This window comes from Ostrinia nubilalis, chromosome 16 (assembly GCF_963855985.1).
Source record: "Ostrinia nubilalis chromosome 16, ilOstNubi1.1, whole genome shotgun sequence".
NCBI classification, from domain to species: domain Eukaryota; kingdom Metazoa; phylum Arthropoda; class Insecta; order Lepidoptera; family Crambidae; genus Ostrinia; species Ostrinia nubilalis.
This window is the reverse complement of record NC_087103.1, coordinates 9,607,788-9,635,299: the sequence shown is the minus strand read 5'-3', so window position 1 is coordinate 9,635,299 and position 27,512 is coordinate 9,607,788. Positions and strand designations below refer to the sequence as shown.

Below are 27,512 nucleotides of genomic sequence, written 5' to 3'. Positions count from 1 at the left end.
ATCTAAAGCATGTTGGATACTCCTCAATCACATCGTACGCCTGTAATATAAACTTATGTTGATGACTCGCATGAATCTCACTGCCATGCGAGTAAATTATATCAATACACACTCAATCTGCATTCTAATGAGGAAAGAATTTCTGAATTCAGTTCAGTAGCTTTCCAGTTTATTCATTTCAAACATACAAAAGTACAATCCCTCTTACTTTGTGATATAAGTGCTGCTCTCACTGGGCATTTAGAACAAAACATGTTAATACCCTGAAATTAATCATGTTCTAATCTAGTTCTGTTACAGAAATTCGAAAACTTTCATCACATAGCGCCATTGGTAAGTAGTCACCAGGAGCTAATAAACAAGTCTCTCACCAGATGCTGTGCATCGTCACATGCCGAATAATAGTACAAGTTTTACAAAACAATAAAACTTGTATTATTGAGCAGAGACGATGCACAGCATCCCAAGAAGGCCTCCTGGTGAGCTCTCTATGAAGAACTCCGAGCAAGCTCGCCCCCAGGTGACTAAAATGGCGGCAAACGGAAGTAAGTCAAATCAATTCCTATTAAATAATTGCGGAAATGACGTCATTTAAGGTATAAAACGGTAAAAAACTACACCGGAAGTAGACGCATCTCTCACCAGATGCTGTGCATCGTCTCTGCTCAATAATACAAGTTTTATTGTTTTGTAAAACTTGTACTATTATGTTGTTGACATTTAAACCAACTAAAATTACAATTTGTACTCAACATTAAGAAAATGAATTTTCCAACATTTTCCATATATATCTGGTCGGCAATATGGTCATGATAAAATTGTTTAGCTTCATTTACGGTGGTACATAATTGAATTGTTGGATAAACGAGACTTTTTTTATCATGCCACCATTCGCGAAGAGATATATATGCATACAAATCATTGTCAACAGGAGTTTTCACGCTCAAACACTCTTCAGAAATTAAACAAGAACTGTTCTGTAATAGTTTGGCAGCTAAATACCCGCTTACATATACTACTGGTTGGTTTTCAAGGCTACACAAATTTTCAATGGGCTGTTCTAAGTTTTCAGGGTCCGGGATAGCCAACACAGGATAAAATTCAGTGTCTGTGGAATCTTGAACATTAATTTTTATTTCTGTTGTTTTTAAATTAGTTTTTAAAATGTCTTTATATTCCAGCATATGTTTATTGTTGTCTGCTTCACAATTAGCACTTCTGCTATGAGGCACTTTCAGCCCAGTAACCATGCTTGTTTTAAGCGCTGCAGTAAAGTGCGTGATAGTGGGATTTCTATTGGTTACACTGTGTTGCCTAATGATTCCAAATAAGTTTTCCAGAGAGTCTTGGTTAAACTGTCTAAGGTTCATATATTTAAACCCTTCATTCTTTAACTTTTCCCAAATATCGTTTAAGGATTTGATAGATATTTGATATCCCTTTACGCATTTAACATTTTTTAGTATCGTGTTTTCTGCTGTTATAAATTTTATGGTTTTTAACTTATCAGTATAAAAGGTCCAAGACTCAATGTGATTACTTGATGTGGAAACATTTTCCCGGATCCCTTTCTTTACGTCATTTAAAGATGATGGACCATTTGTACAATCAAATAGTTTATCTAACTGTTCAATCACAAATGCTGTATCATTGCAATCAGAAACTTCTTTCCATGCCATCATTTTTAAAATAGCTGCCACGGTATTACTCAGAGCATGCGCAGCATACTTCACCCTCATCTTAGTTTTGAATGTTGGATTTACAATGGTACTATTCAGTTTTTTAAAATTTAAAAAATTTCTGTTGTGTTCTTCTGCAACTACCAAATGCCTCCATTGTGCAATTTTTCCATCGAAAGACATATTTCCACTTTTAAAGAAATTGTTTCGTAATGATTTGAACAAGTGAGGGATGTCATAGATTATAAAAATTTTGTCATTATTTACAGAGAAAAAGTTGCTATCTATGCCTTGTCCACAGTTTCTTTTTAACATGTTAAGAGCTCCTATATTTGTAGATCCCTGATCACAAACTGTTGTTAGAACCATAAATCCGATTTCTTTTAATTTTTTGATGATGTCCGATATAATTTTTGCCAGTTTTGCTGTTGATATTGTGCCTTCCACAAAATAGTGCGCAATATATTGCTTGTATTTATGTTTAGCACCCTGTATCATAAACACTAACGCATGGTCTGCAATTTTCTTTTCTCGTCCCATGTTCTCGCCCTCTCCATAATCCACGTAGCCATCCACTTTATCAGCAATTTCGTTATAAATTATCCGTTTCTTTAACGCCATCTCGTCAAATATTAACGAGCAATATTTATTTTCCTTTGGCATACTTGATGCTTTTGCCTCTAACATATCAATTATATTTTTATTTATACCAGGCTCCATTGGTATATTTTTTAAAATCCTTTGGAGCGTTTTAGTGCTTGGTAGCGTAAACAGCTTTTGCATATAGCGGTATGCTTTAGGGGACCGTTTAAATATAGCCAAAGCATATATTTTGTTGGCTAAAGTCCACCTTTTTCCTTGTGACTTTTTTTTGTTATTCTGCACTACATCCTTTACTAACGATGTCAGCACTTCCGAATCTAACTTGTCTAAATTCACTCTTGACTTCGCTATATTCCTTATTGTTTTTTTTGCATTTTGTAACTGTCGCCAAAGCCTCTTCTCTTTAATTGTAAATGTTGATGAAGTGTCTGTAATAAAAACATTTCCATTAGTAAAAAAAACAACATTAAAGCAAATTGAATTGAATATTGGTTAATTAATCAGCAATTTTACTTAGTTTTTTAAATTAGGTATGTTTTATCTTACCTTTCATTTCAATGTTTTTCTTAGGTCTTTTATAACTGTGGACTAATATTTCTGCCTGTGCATCTTGATGGCAAATGTTTTTATCATCTGAAATATTATAAATATGCAAATTAGTTTAAAATTTATTTTGTTGTTTTATGAAACATATTATTTCCAAATCAATCAATCATTATCAAGTTTTAAAAAAATGCAAAGACAGGATAATGATAGCTCTTCTCATAAAATATGAAGCGTGGGCCCACCTTCAATAACAATGACATAATATTAAATTAAAGGCATTTAGAGGTTTTAATGTTCTGCATTCTGGATGCGGTCTGCGGGTATGTCAAGACAATCTGTAAGTGGTCGTGATAAGGCAATCAGTCACGTGTGCTTTGCGTTCTTTGTTCGTATCCGCACGGTCAAATCGCATTAATATAAAATGTACAGAAACCTAGAATGTTGTACATATAAGTTCATTTTGACCTGACTGCAGACTGCAGAACGCATCCAGGGTGGCATTCTTTAGTTTGAGGGAAGGCATATTTTAGAAGGTAAATAATTAGTTTGTACACTTACCATGAGTAATGGGTTTATAGGTCATATGTTCTGGTGCATTGGAAGTAGAAGGAAGAGGTTCAAAAGTTATTTTCGCAGAAATACCAGAATCTGGTATATCCACAGCTCCCAAACATGTTGAATTTAGTTGTTTGGTTGTAGTTGTAAGGGGAACTGAAAGCAGATAATGAAATGTGAATTGGGTAATAAAATGTCATGTTCTTACCCAACTTTAGGGTACAATCAGTCTAGTACATGTCTTGCTCACATTAAAAATTACTAGCTTATAAATATTATTAAACTAGCTGACCTGGCTAATTAATGTAGATTGCCTAAAATTTTTCAAATTGGTCCGGTACTTTTTTTGAAGAATTTGTATTACACAAATTACTAAAGTTCCTCTAACTCAACACACATTCTAAGCTAAATTGTGTTACGAGTGGGTTTACTACAATATTCAAGCTGTGGGGTTCTAACCCGCACTTTAGGCTATCTTGGCTTCGAGTTACGGAGCCGATCAAATACAAACAAACAATTAAATATTTCCTTTTTATATTATTAGTATAATTTTAGATAAACATACCTCGTTCAACTGGATTTGACTTCTTTGGAATGCAATATGAATGATCATAAAGAACTGTAACAAAGTATAGATATAATTAATAATTGAAATTATATATTATTTATTGATAAGCATACAACACATGTTTGTGGTTACAAAGAAAGAACCTTGTTAACCCTTTCGGACCGCTCTAATACAATTGTGCGGGTTACAAAATCGAGAATATCTCATTAGTCTTACATCGGAAGTGGATGGGCTGAGTATCGTACGATTGTGCGGGATGCGTTCTTTCATCTCCCGTGCAAATTTTGTCCAAAGCGCAGTTGGTGAGCAGGTTACAACCTGCACAGTTCATGACTGATTGCGCTCCCCGACTTGGCGAAAGAAAGTACCTACTATGGTTTTATTTTGTAATTGTAGTAATATACAAGTTATTGATTAGACAAATAGTTAAAAATAGCATCTTTTTATGATAACAGTGACTACTTGTAAGCAAAGGCTTTGGCGTAACGGCATAACGAACTTTACTGACACAATTGTATCGACGTGGGCCCTACAATACCTTATGCGTATTTTTAGTTTCTCAAAATTATAAATTTTTCTTGGTTTCCGCACCATGTTTCCGATTTTAAACGACGCTACTATCGTAGAGATGCTCAATGCATCTGGGGATGAGAGCGACGACAACGACAAAAGCTAGTTTCGGCTACTTCAGATGAACTACTCCTCTTCTTCTGATGAAGGCTCAGACATTCATGACGATACATACCTCTGAGTATGCAAGCAGCATGGCAGACGAAGCCCTTCAATCGTCAACATCTTCCAGGAGATGCTGTTCATGATCCAGGAGATATTAAAACTCCATAGGAATATTTCGAGCGCTTTATTTACTGTTGAGCTCATGAAACAGATGATTTTGACCACAAATCAATATTAAATGGCAAATACTGATATAAAAATGAAACCTGTTTGTTCCTTTCTGGTTATAAATACGTTTTTCGGAATACACGCCATTGATAAAATTACCAAAACCCTTACAATTTTAACCCTCACAATTGTACGTGTGAAGTGAATGGCCCAGTTTGATACAATTGTTGGTATACGAATTTTCCAAGATGGCGGCGGAAAATCTGGAAAATTATAGCAGATTCGTAATCTGCGGGCCCAAATTACCTAAAATTCATATTCAAAATAACAAGTTTATTTCTAGTTTACGCGCCGGTCCGAAAGGGTTAAATTGCATTCGGTTGGTTTGTTTTGGAAACCAAAGAAAATTAATTAAGACATCTAAATAATTCAGAAAAATTGATAGATAGTAAATTAAATTTAAAAAAAATAATTGAAGTCATCATCATACCTGTCTTGAGGTTTTCTTTATTGGAGTCTTTTACATGAAGAGGAAACTCTGTCAAAACTTCATCTGGCAAGATGGGATTGCTCAATTCCAGTGTTGGAATAGCTGAGTTCTTCAGCCGAGTTCCTTTGGCATTGAAGGATTCAGGAGTGAAGTGCCCACCACAAACAAACTTCAGTTGGTGTAACTTTTCAATAGGTACATATGCTAAGTCTTCTAAGCCAGCATTTTTAACCCACATTCGACAACTGAAATAAGAAATACCTATTAGAAAAGAAAAAGAATAACAAACTGAAATTTATTCATCAACTAATTTCTTTTAGTATTGTTATGCAATTCATTTGCAGAGTACGAAACAAAATACTGAAATTAAAAATTGGTTATGGTTATTTACTGTATGATTAAAAATATTAATCCCAGCCTTTAAGTTTACACAATCAGTAAAATTATCTTGTAATAAATGAGTGTTATTAGAAACTTACCGGTCAGAATCCAGAGGAAACCTACTCAAAAGTAAGGGTGATCCACCACGACTTCGCCTCTTATTACAAATAACGCACTTCTTGTTGTTTCTACTCTCCATTATCAGTAGAAGCCTAAAATGAAATAGGTATTAATTAAACAAAGCCTATAATTGAGAATGTTACTAGGTATGCAAAATCACTTGAAACCTATGTTACAGTTAAGCTTTTACATTTACAAATACATTAGTTTTTATTTCATTCAAAAATACTTAGTAGTTATCAGAGGCGGGGCAAGACCTAAATTTGATGTGGGCAAGACAGATTTCGCGAGGCCTTGTTCTGGCGACCTGAAGACGGATTTTATGAAATAATAAAAAAAAGGGTCAAAGGTCTATACATTAACAGTTTCTGATTTCTTGATTCAGTGATTATTTTTAAAGGAATATTGCGCCAAAGAATAATGTTCGTCACTTAAAACCGTGTTGTTGCTTAATTTTGTGTCTGATTATGGCTCAATTTGTTTGGAAAAAAATATATTTTTATTTTTAACTACATTGTTTAGCTATCAAGAATTTATATTTAATAGTCAATGTTCGTATTGTGATATTGTCATCTCCACCTTGTATACATTTTTTCAAAATTTTTGATGCGCGAGGCCCCTTGTACCGCGAGGCCGTAGGCGGTGGCCCACGTCGCCTACGCCTTACGCCGCCTCTGGTAGTTATGATTTTATAGGCATTCAAAGTTCGCTTAAATATTGAGTCCCGCCGACGGTCACGTGACCCCGTGTGACGTACATTCACAGCGTCCGCTCACTAGAAAACGGATATAAACATACTTAAATATTATTTTTTTTGTAAATACAAACTTATTATACATATTAACACCCAGACCCATCACAGAAATTAAAATTGAACCAAACCCAAACTTGATGCGATTGTGTCGTTTTATTGCGAATTACCTTCCAGCTCCATCATTAGACCCCGATTACTATATAGAATTAAAATACTCATCAATACAAAACGAACGAGCCCAAACTCGATGCATTTAAGTCGTTTTATTATAGAGTTCCTATGGCCACCTTCCAGCTCCATCATCAGATCAGCTCCATGTCATCATAATATTGCATGGTCATCCAAATCACATGTGTTTGCGAAATTTCAGCTTAATCGGTTGCCTGGAAGTGGGTCTTAATTCAGTTTGCAAGATTCCACCCATACAATGAGGAAGATGAGTGTAATTATTTTATAATGTAAAAAGATGAAACATAAAATATAAAAAATATTAGTGAAAGAATTTTTTCGATATCTCAAAAACTGAATTTTCTATGGGCATTCAAAGTTGGATGTTTTAAAAATCAACTCGCACTTGACCGTTTAGCGCGTGACGTCACACCGCCCGTTACCTCCGCCGGGATGGCATTGCTCCTTCGCGCGCTCATAGACTCGTACAGTCATTTCGAGTTTTATAGAATTATGGAGTAAAAAATACCATGCAGATATTGTATTAGTAACCCTTTTATACTAATACAATGGTTAGTGCCCCAGAAAATTACTTTTAAAGCTAAGAAAAGCTGATAAATACATAAATGGTGTAAGTTAACAAAAAGGGAGAAAGCGTTATCTACAAAAACCAGTCGATATTATTGCAAAGATCATTTTAATGCGAGTACCTACCTAAAGACAAAACACCTACCATTGTATATTTTTCATTACAAATTTATAAAGTATTTTAGTGACATTTTATTTGAAACAGTAGACAAAAAATAGAGAAACAAAACACGAGGCACGCACGCAGATGGGTTACTTAAAAAGTAAATTGAATCCTTTGAAACTTTAAAGACAATAAGACAATACTAAAAACTCTCTACCTACTTTAGCCCTTGTTATTGACTTTGTTTTATGGTGGTAAAATAATGTTGTCGCTTCTTTGAGTTATCGATAAAAATCTATACGAACAAAATGTATTAACACATACTTTTCATTCTTGTGACAATCCGCCTGTAGAAGTCAAAGAGATAATAATACTCTAGAATAGAGTTATCGTCATCATCATCGTCATCTCAGCCACAGGACGTCCACTGCTGAACATAGCCTCCTTCAATAACTTCCACATAATATCGCACAGTTGGTAGAAGCCTGCATCCAGCGCCTCCGTGCTATCTTTATCAGGTCGTCGGTCCACCTTGTGGGTGAACGTCCTACGCTGTGTTTTCCGGTACGTGGCCTCCACTCCAGAACCTTTCTGCCTGGGGCAGAGCTGCGGCAGGTTATACAGAAAACTAAGGAAGGAGTATAACTTGCCACTATGCTTGACGTTCGTGGAATATGAGAAGAAGGCCTTCGATTCGATCGAAACTTGGGCAGTGCTGCAGTCTCTCCAGCGGTGCCATATTAATTATCGCTACCGTTGCTGACGATATTGTGGTCATGGCACTCATGGCAGAGTTGCTGGAAGACCTCGGCACAATGCTCAAAGTCCTTAATCGAATATATCGGAACAGGTAGGCATTCGGATGAATACGAACAAAATGAAGCTTATGTCGAACTGCGCCCTACTCAGTTTCGTTTCGGAGCTTGATTCTCGAGATTGTTGACAAGTATTGTCTACCTTAGACAAACGATTAATAGCCCGACGGATTAGCAAGCTGAAATGGCAATGGGCAGCTAGGGCACGTAGCGTAGTACGCCGAATAGAGTTATCTGCAATAGAAATAAAGACGAGAGATACGAAGATTCAAGTAGAACAGAAAAAGAAAGACGTAACAGACTCAAACTATAAAAATCAGGAAAAACGTTGACGACCCTCGATAGAGTTAGAAACCAGTTTTAACTGTGACAAAACAGACTGTACCTTACTTCCGATTCATGATCGTACACTGATTCCATAGAAAGTTACAAAGTGTATACTAATAACTTTTTAAAGTGAACAAAAAAAAACATCAAGCCCGATGGACTGATCTTTGTGTCAGATGGTTATGGTGGTAGTACTACTGACACATATATTTTTGATACTGCCTTGTATAGTTCACATCTTTGACTTTAATAAATTTTAGCTGAGATCCAACTTGCACAACAGTTTTGGTTTCCTCCAATAGCACGCTACTTCGGTACAAGCGGGATCTTCACTACGTCTATACATATAACCTTAAAACCAATTAATGCCATTGTATGTTTGCATTCTTCATTGCTTGCTGCACAAACTCCGCATTCCAGATTTTCCAATTTATTCGTTATCTTCAGCACAAACAAATGTACAATGATAATTATGCCGTAGCTCTAACTTTGTGTTCAGGTGTAGTAACTCTTGTTTTTACTGTACACTGCGGATATAGTCTTTTCAAATGAACTTACCCTACGAGTATTACATTATGTCCATAATTCGATAGTTGGATAGTTAGTCTATAACACGACTGGACTGGACGTGATCGTCCAACTCTGTAAAAATAAAATATTAAGACATAACGTTGCTAAATTATTGATGGGTATTATTTTTTATCGATAACCCACAGCAATCTGACTGACAGCACTAGTACTTTTACTTTTAAACTAGATAGAACTTTTATAATCTACCTCAAATACTACAAAAAGCGTAAATACTAAATACTCAATTATTTATTGCATCCATAATAATAGGTTCACTTACCTTGCAAGTTTTAGCACTTGGATTTCTGCAATAATATAGGTACTTTGCATGTTTTCTGAAAGTATCCGCAACCATAAGTAAATCTACTTTCGGAAGATTATTTGGTTGGCATCAGATACGGTTAATATAAATAAAAAATGTATCGAAATGAACGAAAATAAGTTTACAGAGCGCAGCTAGCACCCGCGCCGCCCGTCCGTCGTTGCCCAACGAGCGGTGTGACGTCATCGCCCGTATTCCAGGGGTGCTATCAGTTTTCGCGCGTTCCCATATTGATTTGCTTTAAAATATTCAATTTTCGTGATATCAACAAAATTTTTTCACAGTTAGTCTTATTTTAGCTTAAAGTTTTTGTTAGGGCTGAAAAAGGGGAATAAATTTTGATTTACATCTTCCTCATTATGAGCCAGTCGTTGTAATATGACGTCACGCGCATAAAATGGCGGGCCGGCCGCCGCCCGCACTTTTAAAATTCAATATCTTGGAAACTAATTAACGTATCGAAATAATTCTTTCACGTGTATTTTTTATTTTTAACAGAGAATACAGAAAGCTAAAAAACAAAATTAGTGAACATTCTTCATTTCTCTCCAACCAGTGTCAATGCCCTGGTTCATGCATTTACCAGTTTTGAAAGTACATTTACATTTTCATCACATAGGGTTGTTTTTAATGAAAAATAGATTTGTAAAAGATGTAATATTTCAAGTAAGTAGATAACATACCCATTAAACAGAAAAGTAAATAAGAGTTTAAACTTCTGTAGAAGTTGAAACCTCCTCAGAATACAGAACAAACCAGAAACCGTCAACGGGCGTAAATGTGTATTCATATAAAGTACTCCAAATCGCACTACTTTGACTTTAAAGCAATCAGTCAATGGCCGGCGCGCGCATTGTTTACATATCCGTCAGATTGACACTTTATAATTAAATTATGCCGTCTTGTGCCGTTCCAACATGTAAGAATGCTACTGGAATTACGAAGAAAGTGCATGGGATCATGTTTTATCCGTAAGTAGCACATTTCCAATTCATTTTAATTAAATAATAATTTTCAAAAAAAATCACGGTTGTATTTTGTAAGTGTTGCCACAGGTCAACGGAATATTTTACCCTACTTTTTTATATTGAATTACATTTGTCTACTTATAAAAAATTCACGCGTTAATTTTGTTAGCGTTACCACAGAATAATGGAATATTTTCCCCATCCTTTTTGTTTTAATTAGTTTTTAGTGTAATTTCATCCATGACATGACAACCTGATTAATTAAATTATAAGTGCCACTTGTGGTCTAAACTGAATAAATATTTTTGATTTTGATTTGATTTCAATATATTGAATTAATTTATAATATTACTCCCTAATAATGAGGAGATAATAAATTACTATCGTGAATTTCATACTTTCCCATTTATTCAAAAGTAAGGCATTGGTATCAACAGATCAGCAGCAGCAATATTTGTATATTTAATAATAATTTTAAGTAATTAATTATTGCTTACATACTTACTCTGATTTTTTTTCAGAATACACAGCCAGAGTTGCCTCGCAATCAAATTTAAGTATTGGTGATGTTTTTGATTTGGATTCTGTTTTTCACTCCAAGAAAAGTTAAACTAAAAGCACTACTGCGCCGTAAACAAATGTTTTGTTGTCGATATGTTTACATAATAAAGAACCTTAAGTTTCTTTTTTGTTTTACTTGGCATTCTAAAATTTATATTCGACTTTTGTAATTGACTTTTAAATAACATATTATACCTACATAAAATATAGTACATATATTACACTATTTAATAGAAATAAATAATCATCTTACACTTAGTTACTTCGGAGTAAAAATTAAATTCATAGGTAGGTAGGTACTATCTATGCCTATGGCCAGTCATGTCGTCTCGTTCTATCGCAAAGAATCACCATTTGATAAGAGCGAGAGCAAAAACGGAAATGGATAGTTAACACTGGCCGTGTGTACTTATTTCACTTACTTATTTTTTACTTGTTTAACATCTCTTTAAAAAATTACATAATTTTACCCCAAAAATGGGGGTGTCACACGGCGCTAGTAACACTAAAGGGGGTAGAGGGGCGCGGGAGGGGAAGTATTTTGGACACAAGTTGCCGCGTAGAAATGTTATCGAACACTCCTTCTGGTTTGTTCTGTATTCTGAGGTTGAAACACAGCTTATTTAAAAGAGTCTCTATCTCACAAAAAACATAACACTGAACAGCAAACTTTATCACGCCCGATACGGAGGAACTTAATCAACTCAACGTAAACGACAGAAAAGTTTATTTACAGTAATATTGCACCAAATCTGAGAAAATAACTTCACACGAATCAATTCGCCGGTTAAAAACTCAAACTCAATTGACAGACATTTTTTTTTCATTTGTCAAACTAACAATACTACCAACATAAGGACACTATCAATTATTTTTAGTATGGTGGTATTGATCCGCGGGTTCCCCTGCTATAGTGAAATCAATCCAAAATGCACTTTATTGCTTAAGGGATAAGGTTTGATATCAATTGCTACATATAGAGACTAGTTTTTGTATGAGAAGTGTCTACCCACTGAGAGGAGCGAAAGAAGAGATTTTTTTTTTTTTTTTTTTTTTTCTTGGCTTTCGCGGTTTGCGTTTAGCCACAACGGTGTGGGAGAAAAGGTTAGGAAACGTTTAGGAAAAGAAAAAACCGGGGTGGAGTACAGAAAAGGATGAGGATCAGGTTGGGAGGTGAGAAATTAAATAATAATAATAAAATTAAAATATATAAAGGAATTAATGTTAATATAATATAATAAGTTTGCATTTAAATACTTGAGAGATAAATTAAAGTTTAATATTATTTGTAATTAAATATTCAGAAATACATTTATAAATATCAAAATCATTTAAACCAAGCAGGCAAGATATCGAAGTGGGGAGAGGGACACGGAGGGCTAGGAGAGATGACATAAAGAAGGAGCGATCGTGAATCTGGCAAGCAAAGAAAATGTGATTCAAATCACCTGACTCCGTTCCACAGTCACACACATCATTTTCGATTATATTAAGCCTTGCCAAATGAGCTGGGGAACATACGTGCCCCAGTCTCATACGGATAATGCTTGAAACAGAAAATTTATCAAGATCTGTTTTGAAAAACCAAGGTTTTGTCGGTATACATGGTTGGATCAGTTTATAAGCTTTACCTTTACTTTGACTACTGATGTTCCACTCCTCATGCCATTTTTCAAGCATATAGACTTTGGGTAATGCAATTAAATCATGCGCATAATTTTTGTAAGGAAAAATGTCACCCACAGTCACAGCATTATTAGCTAAAGAATCAGCTTTTTCATTACCAAAAATTTTACAATGTCCAGGAATCCAAGCAAAATTTACTACAATATCTAACAATGAACAAGTTAGTAACAGTTTTCTACAATCAATAATAATAGGATAAGAAGAATTTGATTTGAACGGGAACTTAACTAATGCTTGTAATGCACTTTTAGAATCACTAAATATTACAGCTTTACTAAGTTTCATAAGTAAAATATACTCCAACGATTTGAAAATGCCAAAACACTCTCCTGTGAAAACAGATGATTCAGGTGGCAGTTTAATCATCTGGTAAATTTTATACTGGGTGTGGTACACTCCAACACCAACATGTCCATTGTTCGAATGTTTTGAGGCATCACAGTATAAATGATGCCAACCGTCCCACTCATTGTCTAAAATCATATTAAATTTTACATTTGCATGAATATCAGACTTACAAATATCAATATCAAATTTAACATTAGGAGAAAGGATTAATGCATTATAATTTGCACAGAATACAGGCAAATACATAGATTTGTGAGTAGGTGCTTGTAAAGAAAGGAGTTTTCGGAAACTAATGACTAGACATGGTGGAGTTTTATGAGACCAATATGGAGAATTTTGTACTTGTTCAGACAATGCTTCTAATTTTGAAAACAAAGGATGGTTTGATAACTGAAAAGCTCGAAATAAGAATTTATCACAGAGAAATTGACGACGAAGTGTTAAAGGCGGGTCAGAACATTCAACTTGCAGTGCGTTATTCGGGCTAGATTTCATTGCCCCAACTACTATTCTGAGTGCTTTTGTCTGGATGACATCAAGCTTTCTAATTCCTACCATGCTACAGGGTTCTAAAAATTGAGTGCCATAGTCAAGAGAGCTCCTAATTAAGGCATTATAAATAAGTTTTAAATTGAATGGGTGGGCACCCCACCATACTCCAGCTAAACATCTTAAAATATTAAGTGTACGCTCACATTTAGCACTAATATTATACAAATGTGACATTCCAGTAAGTTTCGAATCTAAAGTTATACCTAAGAACTTGGCCTCATTATTAACCGGAATACTTAAATTGTTATACTCAACTAATACTGGAGGAGGGCGACGCATTCGGGAAAAAAGTACAACTGAGCTTTTTGCAACAGAAAGACTTAAGCCGTTTCTATCCAGCCATGACTTAAGCAAGTGTAAAGAAGAGTTAAGTGATGAACATAATTTTGCAACGCTTTTATCAGAAAAGTAAAGGAGAAGGTCATCTGCATATTGCAAAATACTAACATTATTATTAATAGAGCTTTCTAAATCCGACGAGTATATATTGAAAAGTAGTGGGCTCAAAACAGACCCTTGAGGTAATCCATTCCATAAAATTCTAGATTTTGTAGAATCGTCACATGCAATATTAATACTACGTCCAACTAAAATATTTATAATGAAATTTATTAAAATACAAGGAACATTTAATTTTATTAATTTGTCTCTGAGGATTGATAACACTACGTTGTCATAGGCGGCTGATATATCTAGGAATGCTGCAAGAAGGTGTTCATTATTTGAGAAGGCTAGTCTGATGTCGGTTATAAAAATGGCAATACTGTCAGCAGTGCTCCTACCTTTTCTGAAGCCAAATTGGAAATTACTCAGTAGACCTTTACTTTCTACAAACCATTCAAGTCTATTTTTAATAAGGTGCTCAGCTAATTTTAAAAGAACAGAGGATAGTGCTATTGGGCGATAAGAGTCAGCGTTGGATGGAGATTTATTTGGTTTTAAGATAGGAATAATTTCTTGAATTTTCCAATGAGAAGGAATGTTTCCGGACTGCATTATAAAATTTATGAGAGAAAGATAATAAGTTAAAGTTGAATCATTTAAATTGACCAGAAAAGAATAAGGAATTCCATCAGTGCCAGGTGCAGAATCTTTCACATATGAAAGAATACCTTTCAGCTCTGAAAGACTGAAAGGATTGCCTAATTCAGATTGATCTGAATTAGTAGAAAACTGTTCATTTGGAATTAAAAGATCTTGGGGGGCAAAAGAAGGGGCAAGACTATCTAAAAATTGTTCAATTAGTGGTTCATGAAGGAGCTTGGGTGTAGGTGGTTTATATGCTGAACGAAAACGCCTTATATTGGTCCAAACTGCAGATGGCGAAGTATCAGGTGAAATGGAACGACAAAAAGCTCTCCAACTTTCCCACTTTTTCTGTTTAAATAGTTTTCTAGTACTATTAATTACGTTCGATAAATTATCAAAATTTTCGGCTGTAGAATAAGAGGAATATAATTTTTCGGCTTCTTTTCTCTTTTTAATAGCGGCCGTACATTCGGTATCCCACCAAGGGGGAGGGGGTAATTTACTTCTATTACTACTTTTTACAGGAAAAACTTCATCTGCTGCTTCTATTAAAACAGATGCTAGTGCTTCAGCACAATAGGTATAATTATCATTTTGAACTACAGGCAGTGATTGAATTTTCAGTTCTACTTTTTCTTTATAACGGTTCCAGTCAACATCTTGGGTTTTATATTTGAATCGTGGAGGGCGTCTAGTATTAATTTTATTAATATCAGGAAAAGAAAAGACAATTGGAAAATGATCACTCCCATAGGTGGAAGGGAGGGTGGACCAGGCTAAAGAGGAAGCAAGATTTGGGCTACATATAGTTAAATCAGGAGCACTCACACCTTCGTGCGGCTGGGTACGACGAGTAGCATTTCCAGTATTAAGAATACACAAGTTATTATTATCCAGAAAATCTACAATTCTATTGCCATAGTAATTGGAATTGCTACTGCCCCATGACTGGTGTTGAGCATTAAAATCGCCCATGATAATAATAGGCCTAGATATGTTGCTAAGAATTTGTTCTACCTCATCATATATAGCAGTTGACGGGTGAGGAATATAAACCGACACAAAACTAGTGTTATTTATAGAAACAGCTATTATGGAAAAATCATTATTGTGTGGTGGGAGAGGAATATATGTAAATGGAATAGAGTGATGGACTAACAAAGCTACTCCACCATAATTATCATATCTATCTTCTCTGGCACAAGAGAAACCAGAAATTTTAAAATTAGAATCTGGACGGAGCCAGGTTTCTTGTAAGGCAATTAAAAAGGGATCAAATTCATTAATTAAATGTAATATATCACTTTTTTTACTGTTAATGCTTCGACAGTTCCATTGAACTGCTAGGGAGAACTTTACCATCAGCAATAGAACTAAGGTCAACTACGAGATCATTATTTTGAAGGGCAACGTGGGACGGTACTAAATTAGATTGATTTAAAGAGGTAATTAGAGTAATAATTAATTCTTTAATTGACATATTTGTTAAGGTGTTTGAATTGTCATCTTTACATAAAATATTTTGGCTTGGGCCAAACGGAGTATTATAATCATTGGTCATATTTTGATGTTGTTCTCGGTCATAACTTTTACCTGGGTTGAACGGAGTTCTAGGTTTCTTTAAAACAGTTTTTTTGTAAGAATCCCAGCCTGGGTTATTATTAGGAACATATTTTAGTTTTGAGTTCTGGGGAAGATTTCCAGAAGTTTGAGAATGAGATTGAGTCGAGCTACCAGATCTTACAACATCTGCAAAAGATTTACCAATTGGAGGATGCAGTTTTAAAGCCTCAGCATAAGTAATGCAACTTTTGGCCATGGTCTCCTTAATATTTTTTTGACGTGTGTATTCAGGGCATTTTCTACTAGTAGCCTGATGGGGACCTGAGCACAAGAAACATAATACATTTTCCTCCTCAACATTACAGGTATCACCGGTGTGGCCAAGACCACATTTATAACATCTTGGAAGGGACCTACACTGACTCTTCACATGACCATAGCGACAACATTGGTAACATTGGATTGTTGGGTAAATGTAAAGATCAACCGGCAAAGAGTTGTAACAAACAAAGATTCTTTTAGGCAGAACCTGACCATCAAATGTTAATACAACTGTCTCAATGGGGACAAATTCAGACTTTCCATTAACAAAATTCTTCTTTTTCAACCTTCTAATTTTTAAGATTCTACCACACCCCATTGGTACAGTTATATTATTAAGGATGTCCTCATCATTCCACTCTGTAGGAACTCCTCTGATCACTCCCATCCGTGTGATATTGAATGTTGGAATAAAAGTCTTGTAATTGTTAGTTTTAAGCAAGTCATTATTAAGGAATGCATTGGCATCTTCAAAACGAGAGAAAGCAACAGAAATCCGATTTCTGCCTATTTTTTTCAGACTACCATCAACAATACCTCTTATAGATTTTCGTTTTAGAAAATGACCCACAGTCACGGGGTGCAGAGTACCTACAGTTTTCATTTGGCATAGATTGTTCTTTCTGTATATGAACAACAAAGGGCGCAACATCAGTAGCCTCATAAAAGCATCTACTTACCGAATTAGGTGCAGCAGGGGTCGAATCAGATGTGTGGGACTGAGTAGCAACAGGAGTTGATGGAGTAACAAAAGGAATCTCATTTTCAACAACTTTTTTAGCGCTATTTACGTTCTCTGTGTTTGCACAACAACAATCAGAATCATTAGGTACCTGGCTCAATGTAGAAGATTTGTTATGACGACTTTTACGCTTTTTATTACAATGCTTGCAAACTTTACGTACAACTACTCTCTTTCTTTTAGAAGGGTTAGAAGCACTTTCAGATCCGTCCGTGTCCATTACAGAACCTTCCGTATCCATACCTGACTGGCTACATGTTGAAATAGTAACAAAATTTGACGCCTGGGGGGTTGTCCCGCCAGGATCGTCCGGCTCGTTCATCACGAGAAAAAACAATTAAAACTCGCCCAGAACTGCAGAAGTGAATGCTACACTACAATAAAATAATAAATATAACTTAGAATACTACTTAATTATGCACTAAACCACCAATCTGATCCTTTTTCTAATTTAAAAATTTTTAGCAAGAAAAATGACGTCCACCAAGTACGACGTTTCCCGCGCTTTTTTCGAAAGAAGAGATAAAAAGGCGCCAAATAGCAAGAGGCACAGATTAAAAAGATTAAAATGTGATTATTAAAAAAAAAGACTAACACTATAGTCGATGGTAGCCATATGGTCACCTTAATGGCCACACTAGTCAAGATTCGTGCTATGGCGCAAGTACTACACTATGCGGTAAATTGGCCAAGATGTAATAGTGTGAACACCATCTTGGTTACTTTATTCTTCCCCCACCCGTGTGTCGCCCATATTTCGGTGTGCGGGCTACTGGCTAAGCGCTTCAACTTGGGCAATTTTCTGCATAGTGTACTTGCGCCATTATGGATATTGATAAGCATTTTAGAGCAGAAATTATTTGGTATCTCTCCTTTGAAATAGGTAATATTAAAGTAAATTAATAAGTTATCCTTAGGCATCAGTAATTATTACCCAAAAGTTCCAAAGTTATGGGGTTTACATTTTAATAGAAAATAAATTGTGAAAAAAAAAACATAACCCTCCTTCTGGCGCAGTCGGGTAAAAAGTATCAAGCATTACAATGCTTAAAAAATATTTTACAATTACAAATACCGGCACCGATAAAGATAACGGTAGCGGTATCATAAATTGTCTATGCTATTTTTATTTCCTGGCAGCACTTGACTTACATTTCATTATGTTGGTATCTGCTGACGCCGTATGAAAATACCACTTTCCGGTTACTCAATAATTACTTTTTAATTTAATAGCATGTACTTGGAGTGATTTTATTTTTTGACTAATTTAAAATGTATGTTAGATTTTTTGAAGTGGTTTGATAATGCGATTTTATAATATTTTAAATGTATTAGATTATTCAGTGCTGCCACCAAAGCGGCTAAAAGGGTAATTTCGTACGCAGTCGGTGATATTTACAACTAATATTTTGCTACTGTTTTGACAAATTCACGGCATAATTGTATGCACTACAAATTCTAAACACATATTTATTGAATAAAAGTAAACAGTGTTAAAAAATGTGTCGGTGAATTGAATATGTTAGTTATTTGTAGCACAACTCCAGTCGGCATAGTAGTAGTTGGTTGACAAAAATATGGTCGTGCGTTTTGTCTGATCCGTGGTGATGTGTGAGCAGACTGAAATAAATTATTTGGACGGAGAAGTGGTATGGGTGAAACTGGGTTCCTGTTGGTGGCCCGGCGAGGTGGTCGCCCAAGAGAAGCTTCCTTCAGATTTCCTTTCTTCATTTCGGAAACCACCTATAGCTGTCGTCAAATTCTTTCAGGAGGATGCCTAGTAAGTTCATGTTTATAAATGTAAAAAAACCAAGAGACGCCAACTCTGCGTGGGCCACAATATTCCATTATGTCATATTGTACCCTGAAAACTTCTGCCAGCCTTTGTGTAAACTTTGATACCCAAGTATTTCATAAATGTATAGATGATACTGACTGTTCTTATAGTTCCATTTACATCCTTTTACATTTATTTAAATTTTAGTGTATCATTCAGATTCTGTTTGGTGAATATGTTATTTATGTAGCGATAAATAATGTATTGTATTATCACAATGCTATTGGGATATCAAGGAGACAACTTACATGTACTTGGTAACTGCAGAATGCAGGTTTCAGCGCCTATATTACAAAACTTAACCTCAATCTCCTTATATTGTCACAAAGGAATATTGTTCCTTGATATACATTGTATAATTTATATGTATCAGAATGTAAAATTTCCTATCTGCTGCCATAATTACATGTTCATGTTAAATTGATTTTAAACATTGTAATATTTTAATCAAAATATATTTTTTCAGTGAATACGTCAAGAATATAAATTCAATATACAAATACAATTGCAGCCGTAAAAATGAATTCATCTCAAAGGGATTATGTAAGTTTCATAATTTGATCTTTGTGGTTTATTTCTTTCATGTGAGCAAAAACTATCGTACTGTGTTTTTAATAACTTACAGTATTTCATTACTTTTTATTTACAATATAAAATATAAGAATAAGAATAAATCACAAATATGTACTTAATATAAATAACTTTAGTTTAATAAATAACTTTTTTGCCCAGATTTATACAGAAGCAAGGGTGGGGCTATGGAGAAATTTCCAGAAGATATTATTAGAGCAGAAACAGCTGTTGGTGGGGACATTGAAATCCTCTCACGAGAGGAATTTCAGGAAACAAAAAGAGAGAGTTACGCTGGAATATTTGGTGACCCTAAGAAAACACCCAACACTGCAAAGAAAGGTTATTTTTTATTTAAATAAATATTTATTACCCTACTTAATTACATTTATAAACTAGTGTGTTGATGTAATAATACTTATGCTGGTTTGCTATTAATCAATCCCTATCGAAACCTGTCCGGTCAAAATATGCTTGGTTTTCGATGTTTCACATTTTTATATTGTTTTTAAGACTTTTTAAGCAATAACAAAATTTGCATCGAAAATTCTGGATATTTGATTGAAAACAAAATTTAAATTTGACAGTTGACGGACAGATTTTGATAAAGATTGATTATAACAAATGGGCATAAATACTTTATTAAATAAATAACTTTGATTTATTTTCTACAAATATTCACAGCGATAATTTGTATTAATTAAATTTCAGGCAAAGGTCGTGGTAGGCCGCCTGCATCAGAATCAGCAAAAGTTTCTACTCCTATAAGAAAGGTTAGCATTTTTTACATAATATTAAAAAATACTACTTAAATGGCCCTCTAGCCTGGTGGTTCACATGTTATAAAACAACAGTAGCAGTTGTGGGTTTGAATTCCGCTTTGTGTAAATGTATGATCAGCAACATGCATTAAAGCTAGAAGTCATGACAGTTTCTAGCATAATTATGTATATTTTATTTTGGGGCTAAACAATTACCTCTTTCAATCAATGGGTAATAATTGAAACGAAATAAACTACTTTAATAGGCTGGATCAGGGTTTCCCAATTTTTTTTTTGTCAAGGAACCCTAATTGATTATACTTTTCCTAGCGGAACCCCCGTACTACTCCGCCCGCACGCCCAGCCCCTCCCTTGTGCGTAAACAAGTCGGTGCGAGCGAACAACGTCGGTCCCGAAACGTGGGATTATATTTTTTACGGAACCCTTGCGGCCTTTCCACGGAACCCCAGGGTTCCGCGGACCACCTTTCGGGAACCGCTGGGCTAGATGACAAAATTTCAATTATTTGTCTGTCAGACTAATTCGAAAATATTAGACTCATATTTTTTATTTTCTTTCATAATTAAATAATAACAGTGCTACATCGATGTTATAAAACAACAGTAGCAGTTGTGGGTTTGAATTCCGCTTTGTGTAAATGTATGATCAGCAACATGCATTAAAGCTAGAAGTCATGGCAGTTTCTAGCATAATTATGTATATTTTATTTTGGGGCTAAACCTACCTCTTTCAATCAATGGGTAATAATTGAAACGAAATAAACTACTTTAATAGGCTGGATCAGGGTTTCCCAATTTTTTTTTGTCAAGGAACCCTAATTGATTATACTTTTCCTAGCGGAACCCCCGTACTACTCCGCCCGCACGCCCAGCCCCTCCCTTGTGCGTAAACAAGTCGGTGCGAGCGAACAACGTCGGTCCCGAAACGTGGGATTATATTTTTTACGGAACCCTTGCGGCCTTTCCACGGAACCCCAGGGTTCCGCGGACCACCTTTCGGGAACCGCTGGGCTAGATGACAAAATTTCAATTATTTGTCTGTCAGACAGATAATTCGAAAATATTAGACTCATATTTTTTATTTTCTTTCATAATTAAATAAATACAGTGCTACATCGAGTTGAAATGGCGCGTTACATCACGCTTGAGTAGATTTTTTTACTCAAAAGTGACGTCACGCGACAATTCAGCTCAATATAATTACTGTAATAATTCGATTATGAAAAAATTTAAAAAATATGTGTCCAAATTTTGTTTATTATGTGTCTGACGGACAAAATAGAATTTCGATTTCATTACCCAGTCATCATCCCTATTATTATAACATAAGTCAAGAGATGAGAAATAAGCTATAAATATTATTATTGCTTCTAAATCCTACTGCTAGGCTGCTAGTAGAGCCACAGAATAATAATAATGTATGCTCAAGTTGAATTACTAATTTAAAGTAATTTATGTTGATGTATTTTCTTTGTACTGACTTTCATTTTCTTGTTGCAGATGAAGGAAAAAACTGATTACAAAGTACATATTTTAGTACAAAAATCTGCAACACCTGGAAACAAAGCACCTGAAACTCCATCAACCCCATCCACAAGCCAGACGGACGCGGAACCTGCAGAAGAAAATAATAAAGCTGAAAGTGTTACTGACGCTACTGAAACTCCACAAACGCCAGAGAAGCCCCAAGATGCTGAGAAACCCATTTCATCAATTTCAACACCAACTGTCTCCAGTTCTGGCATGTATTCATGTCATGCTTGTTCATTTTCTACTACAAGGTTAAATGTTTTAATTCTACACAATAAGTCACACAGCGTTACATTTACATCATACACACCAACACCTGTAAAGAAAAAAATACCCAAATCTTCTGTAAAGTCTACACCGAGTTCGTCTAAGACACCAAAAACATCGCGGCCTCGTAAGGAAAAATCTGAGAAATCCCAGAAAAAACTGGCTACAGGCCAGAAACGCCCTAGTGAACAACAGAAAAACTCTGATATCAAAAAATCTAAGACTGAGCAAGATTTTAAGAAAACCCTACTGGCAGATTGGGATGATGCTGATGAGGATTCAAATGATGGGTCTCCAGCTATGGCGATGACTGGCTCCCCTGAGGTAGCCGTGGCAGCCGAGTCTCCGGCGGTGCCCACGCCAGCTGAGCTGCCAAGTGCACAAGTCCCGGCTTCACCTGTCGAAATAAAACCTGATGAGGCTACTCCTAATGAGAAACCGGAGACCAGCAACGATTCAAAGTACGAATTTTGTGAAGACGAAGACTGGGCAATAGAAGCAGACGTTGGCAGGAAAATACCTCGTGTCAAAAATCCCAAACGTAAAGATGAGACGAAAAGTATCAGTTTGGATGATGACGATATGGCCAGAGAAGTGGCAGAACTTCTCACTAAAACTGCTGTACCAGAATTGCCAGCTATTCCGGATTCTTTAAAAGTCGAGGAAAATTTTCCTGAGCCTTCTGTTGTTAAATCTCCGGACAAACAGGAGTCTAAAGCCCCTGAACCTAAACTCCTAGAAAAAGCTGACGGTCCACCTACGAAAGCGATTTTTAAAACGAAAACGTTTTTTCGAAGCCGTCACTCTAGAAGTCAAGACGCCATAGGTAAATATGTTGCTGAACAGTTAAACGCTGTGGAAAGAATGGATTTGGCAGAAAGTGATATAAATGGTTCTGACGCAGTGTCCTCCCCAGAGGCTAGAGAATCGCCTCCTATAGAACCTGTGAAAGTGGCTCGTCTGGCGCCAAAAATACAGCTAAAAAAAATGAAAGCCGAAGCTGCACAACTACGAGAAAAAGAGAAACATGGCGTAGACTTTTCACTTGACAGTGCACCTGTTCCTCAATCTGCTAGTCCTATTTTAGAAGACATTTCAACCATAATAGCCAAAGCTGACAGTGAAGCCTTTAAAGCAAAAGAAGACCCAGCTACGCGAAATTTGTTACAAGATGTGCTTTACCCAACACAAGAAATAAAACCCATACATGAACATATTACAGAAGAAATAAAGGCGTCAGTAGTTGTTGATGAACCTCTACCAAGTCAAAATACCAATATGGATATAGATGATAATATACCACAAAACACTGAAACAATCGAAAGTAAAGATCTGCATGTATCTGAACCCGACGTAGAACCTGTAAATAAGGATCCCGAAACAGAAGATATTGAACTGACTGTGTCTTTGCCAGCTAGGGAACCAAGTATAGAAAAGACAGAAGAAAAAGTTAAAGAACCCTACATGAATGAATCTACAGCTTCTGCAGTAGACGCTTTATTGAGCGTGTCTAGAGATGCTGACCGAGTAACCAGAATGGTAAGTGATGATCCACCTGAAGATTTGTTTGAAGATGATAAAGAAACTGGGACAAGCATAGTCAAAGGTTTTAACGAGGTAATAAATGAAGAATGTGTTACTGAACAGGAACAAAAAGATACTTATGGTGAACAAAGTCATCAAGAAAATGGACATCACGAAGAAAGCAATCGAGAGATTTCAAATGACGAAGTCGAAAATGTAGTTAGTACAGATAATAATACAATTATAGATGACAATACTTGCAAAGATGATAATACATTTACACATGATGATACTTGCAAAGACGTAGACACATTCACAGATGATATTAATACTTGCAAAGAAATACCCATTGAACTGACCCCCGAGGTTTGCGAATACCCGTCTGAAGTTGTTGTGGAAAACGTACCGTCGGAATCTGATTTACAAATAGCCGAAGCTCTTATTAATCTACCCGCTACGGCTATACAAAATAAAAATACTGACCTTCAAGAAACAGTAAATATAAATCTACCTATTGAAAGTGCTATAGAAGTAGAAAGTGTTAGGCCTGAAAGTATGGAAATAGATAATGAAACTTATGAACTACCCAAAGAAGAGAATAAGCCCTTTGATCAGGAAATTTTAATTGAAAAATTATTAAATCAAGACAATGATAATGTGAATGTTCGTTTTGAGACTGAATTAGAAAAGAACGAGAACTTGAATGCTGCACAGTCATTAGTCGAGATGTCAGAGTCAATTGATCACAAAATTAATATTATTGATACTAAAAATTCAGTTAGCACTGTTTCAGAGTCAATAGACCATAAAGTCAATGTTATTGAAGCTAAAAGTAAAATACTCAACAACAAAGATATTGGCAAGATACAGGAGGCAGATAAAATGGTCAAACAAAACAACGGAATTGAGAATAATATTACAGTGGAACAAAAAGTCGCATCACTGTCTAAAGACAACAGCAACGAACCTGCTAGACCTGCCAAATATGAAACTACCTCGTCGAAACTATTAAAGATTCTCGAAGAACCTTGTGCACCAAAATTTGCGAAGAACACGCCACCAAAACAAGTAATGCTACCAGGCAAAGAGAAGATATTAAATTTCGATGTCGCCAAATCATCGTTTAAGAGCAAATCTCAATCTCCAGTGATTATTCGACGAGCTGCAAACAAAAATATAATAAATAATATGAATGAAAGAGGCACACCTGAAAAAATAATTCTTTCTCGTAGCAACAAGCCGACACAAGATGGATCTTCGGTACAAACATACACAATACAGACTTCTCCCGATACTCCGCCAGATGCTAACACCATTACCATATTACCACAGAAAGTTAGAAAAATACAAAAGCCACTAAATAAGTTACAGAAAATAAAGCCACAAAACTCTCTTGTTACTCCATTGAATGAAAGTAAAACGGTTAAAGAAACAACTATCACAGAAGATGCTATGTTTGACATAAACTCTATGCCTATTGTTTTATCAGATGATATTTTAACCCCTGAAAGTATTGAGAAAATGCCAATCGTAATGTCCGATGGTAATCTTATCACGAATACTTCTAATCCGCCGAAACTGGTGAAAACTAAACAACACATAATTGAAAGTGATAAGTCTTCAACAAGTACGGTTAAACCTGAACTTAAGACCTTGCTTATGAATCCCGTGACTGAAGGCAACAAAGTTGCTACGCCCAATATTCTTTCAAAATCATCAAAACTGCGCGGTGCTAAACCTATGTTAGTGATAGACAAGGCTACAGGAAAACAAAAAATAATTATGACGAAACCAGAACCAGCTGTAAAAGAAATTAAATCTGCGCCGACGTTGATGCAGCCCGTCCCTCAAAACACTGGAAAAGCTGAAAAGTTTTTAATTTTACCTACAGCATCGTCGCCTCGCCCGGGACGGACCCAAAAAATAGTTATAAACCCACAGACAGGGAAAGCGCACGTCCTAGTGGCCAAGGGGCCAGAAACGTCATTGAACTTGAACGAAAATAAACCTGTGTCAGCAAAATTGGTCCCGTCGAGTTCAGACGCAACTTCCCCTGGGAACACAGTGATGATCATCACGAATGCTCAAGGTGCTCAATCAAAAATCATCCTGACTTCAGAGCATGAGAAAATTCTGTTCCCAAATAAACAGCAACCTAATATGTCACAATTGAAGACAATCACTCACAAAATATCAACGACTTCGGGCAACCCACAGAGAACTATGGTGAGTCCAGTGCCTCAGGTGAAACCGCCAACGCGTATTGTGCCTAAACAACAAAAGAGTGCTATAATCACATCCAAAGGACAATTGATCGTCGGCGGCCGAGTCGCCACCACCGCCCAGAACATCGCCCCGATGCCCGAGATCAGGTCCGTTCCCAAGAGAATAATAGCGACGAACGAGCCGAAAAAAATCGTACAAACCATTCAAAAACCCGCCTCGGAACCGCTAATATTCTTACAACAAAAATCTGGAACCGTAGTTCAGCTGACCGCGTCGCAGTTCGAACATTTCCAAAGAACGGGTCAGATCGTTCAAAAGATCGCGGTTCCCGCACAAGAGAAGCCGATCGTTCAAAAGACAATAACCATATCGCCGGTCGATTCGGTAGCGAACGTCGTTCAAAAACCTAGGATACGGAAAACCATAACGGAGTCTCCGACGCCGGCCAAGAGGATCAAGCACGAGATAGCGATCGCGCCCGCGCAGCCGCCCGCGCCCCTGCCCGCGCTCGCGCCGCTCGCCGCGCCCGCGCCCGCGCCCGCGCCCGCGCCCGCGCCCGCGCCCGCGCCCGCGCCCGCCTGCAGCGCCGACATGGACAACTTCGAGGAGATGCTGCCGTCCACGGCCATCGCGCGCCAGCCCGAGCCCGCGCCCGCGCCCGAGCCCGCGCCCGCGCCGCCGCTGGCCGACGGCCAGCTGCTGGCCGTGCCCGGCGAGCACTTCGGCGGCCCGCCCGGCTCCTTCTACCTCTGCGTCGAGGACGGCGGCACGCTCACGCCCATCGACAACCGGCCGCTCGTGCTGGAGAACAACCAGCTGGTCCCGATGGCGGTGGAGCCGCCGCCGCAGCCCGAGCGCCGCGACATCCTCGAGGCGGCGCTCGCCAACAGCGACGTGTTCCACGCGGAGCCCCCGCGGGACGAGGCGCCCGACTTCCGCGACCTCAACGCGAACGTCTCGGTGCACTGCCGCGTGTCGGAGACGAGCACGACTCTGAACCAGCCGATAATGACGCCCGTGGAGGTCCCGTCGAAGGGCGACAGCGAGCCGGCGGTGCCGTCGACGCTCGAGGACGGGCTCGCGGTGATCGGCGTGACGCCGCACTCGGTGCCGACCTCGCTGGAGCTGCCGATCACGGTCACCGACCCGCGGATAGCGCCCAGGGCCGCGGACCCGCTGAGCGGGCCCGCCTACGGCGCGGGCCTGCTGGCGTCGCCGGGCGCGGAGCTGTTCGCGGGCGCGGAGGAGGCGTGCGGGCCCATGTCCATGCCGCTGCTGACGGACGACGAGGCCGTGGGCAAGTCCATGCCGCTGCTGACGGAGGAGGCGGCGTCGTCGGCGGAGTCGGCGGGCTCGCGCGGCGGCACGCCGGACGCGGAGCGCTGGCCGCGCCGCCTGCACACGCCGGGCTCGGACACGTCGGAGGCGTCGGCCGAGATCCCGCTGCAGCCCGCGCTGCAGCTGTCCGCCAGCGACATGTCGCAGCTCAGCTAAACCTCGCTTCTGTTTCGATTTTCGTATTATGATTTCGATGTAATTTTGAAGATCGTTTATTTATTATGGATTCTCTTTGAT

At 37.4% G+C, this 27,512-nt stretch overlaps 1 protein-coding gene and 2 long non-coding RNA genes across 3 annotated transcripts in view; 2 read left to right on the top strand and 1 right to left on the bottom strand.

The window, feature by feature from the left end:
• The window catches only part of LOC135079366 (uncharacterized), a 173,455-nt gene that overhangs the window by 144,437 nt on the left and 1,506 nt on the right, over positions 1–27,512 (top strand). The window lies entirely within an intron of this gene.
• On the bottom strand, positions 709–4,096 carry LOC135079355 (uncharacterized). Its single transcript, XR_010258786.1, has 4 exons — positions 3,949–4,096; positions 3,387–3,539; positions 2,829–2,915; positions 709–2,710 (listed from the first exon to the last, which is right to left on the bottom strand). It is a non-coding gene; the product is annotated as an uncharacterized LOC135079355 (long non-coding RNA).
• Positions 18,416–27,431, top strand: LOC135079479 (titin-like). The gene is made up of 5 exons (XM_063974137.1): positions 18,416–18,982; positions 19,506–19,582; positions 19,772–19,951; positions 20,321–20,382; positions 21,891–27,431. The coding sequence occupies exons 1-5, from the start codon at positions 18,810–18,812 to the stop codon at positions 27,429–27,431; spliced, it is 6,033 nt and encodes a 2,010-aa protein (XP_063830207.1). The 5' UTR covers positions 18,416–18,809.

Bases quoted from the DNA above. Each gene is read 5' to 3' on its own strand.
- LOC135079479 (XM_063974137.1), top strand. From the start codon at position 18,810: ATGTGTGAGCAGACTGAAATAAATTATTTGGACGGAGAAGTGGTATGG. The intron at 19,583-19,771 runs GTAAGTTTCATA...TTTTTTGCCCAG, and splicing joins ATTCATCTCAAAGGGATTAT to ATTTATACAGAAGCAAGGGT. The intron at 20,383-21,890 runs GTTAGCATTTTT...TTCTTGTTGCAG, and splicing joins TTTCTACTCCTATAAGAAAG to ATGAAGGAAAAAACTGATTA.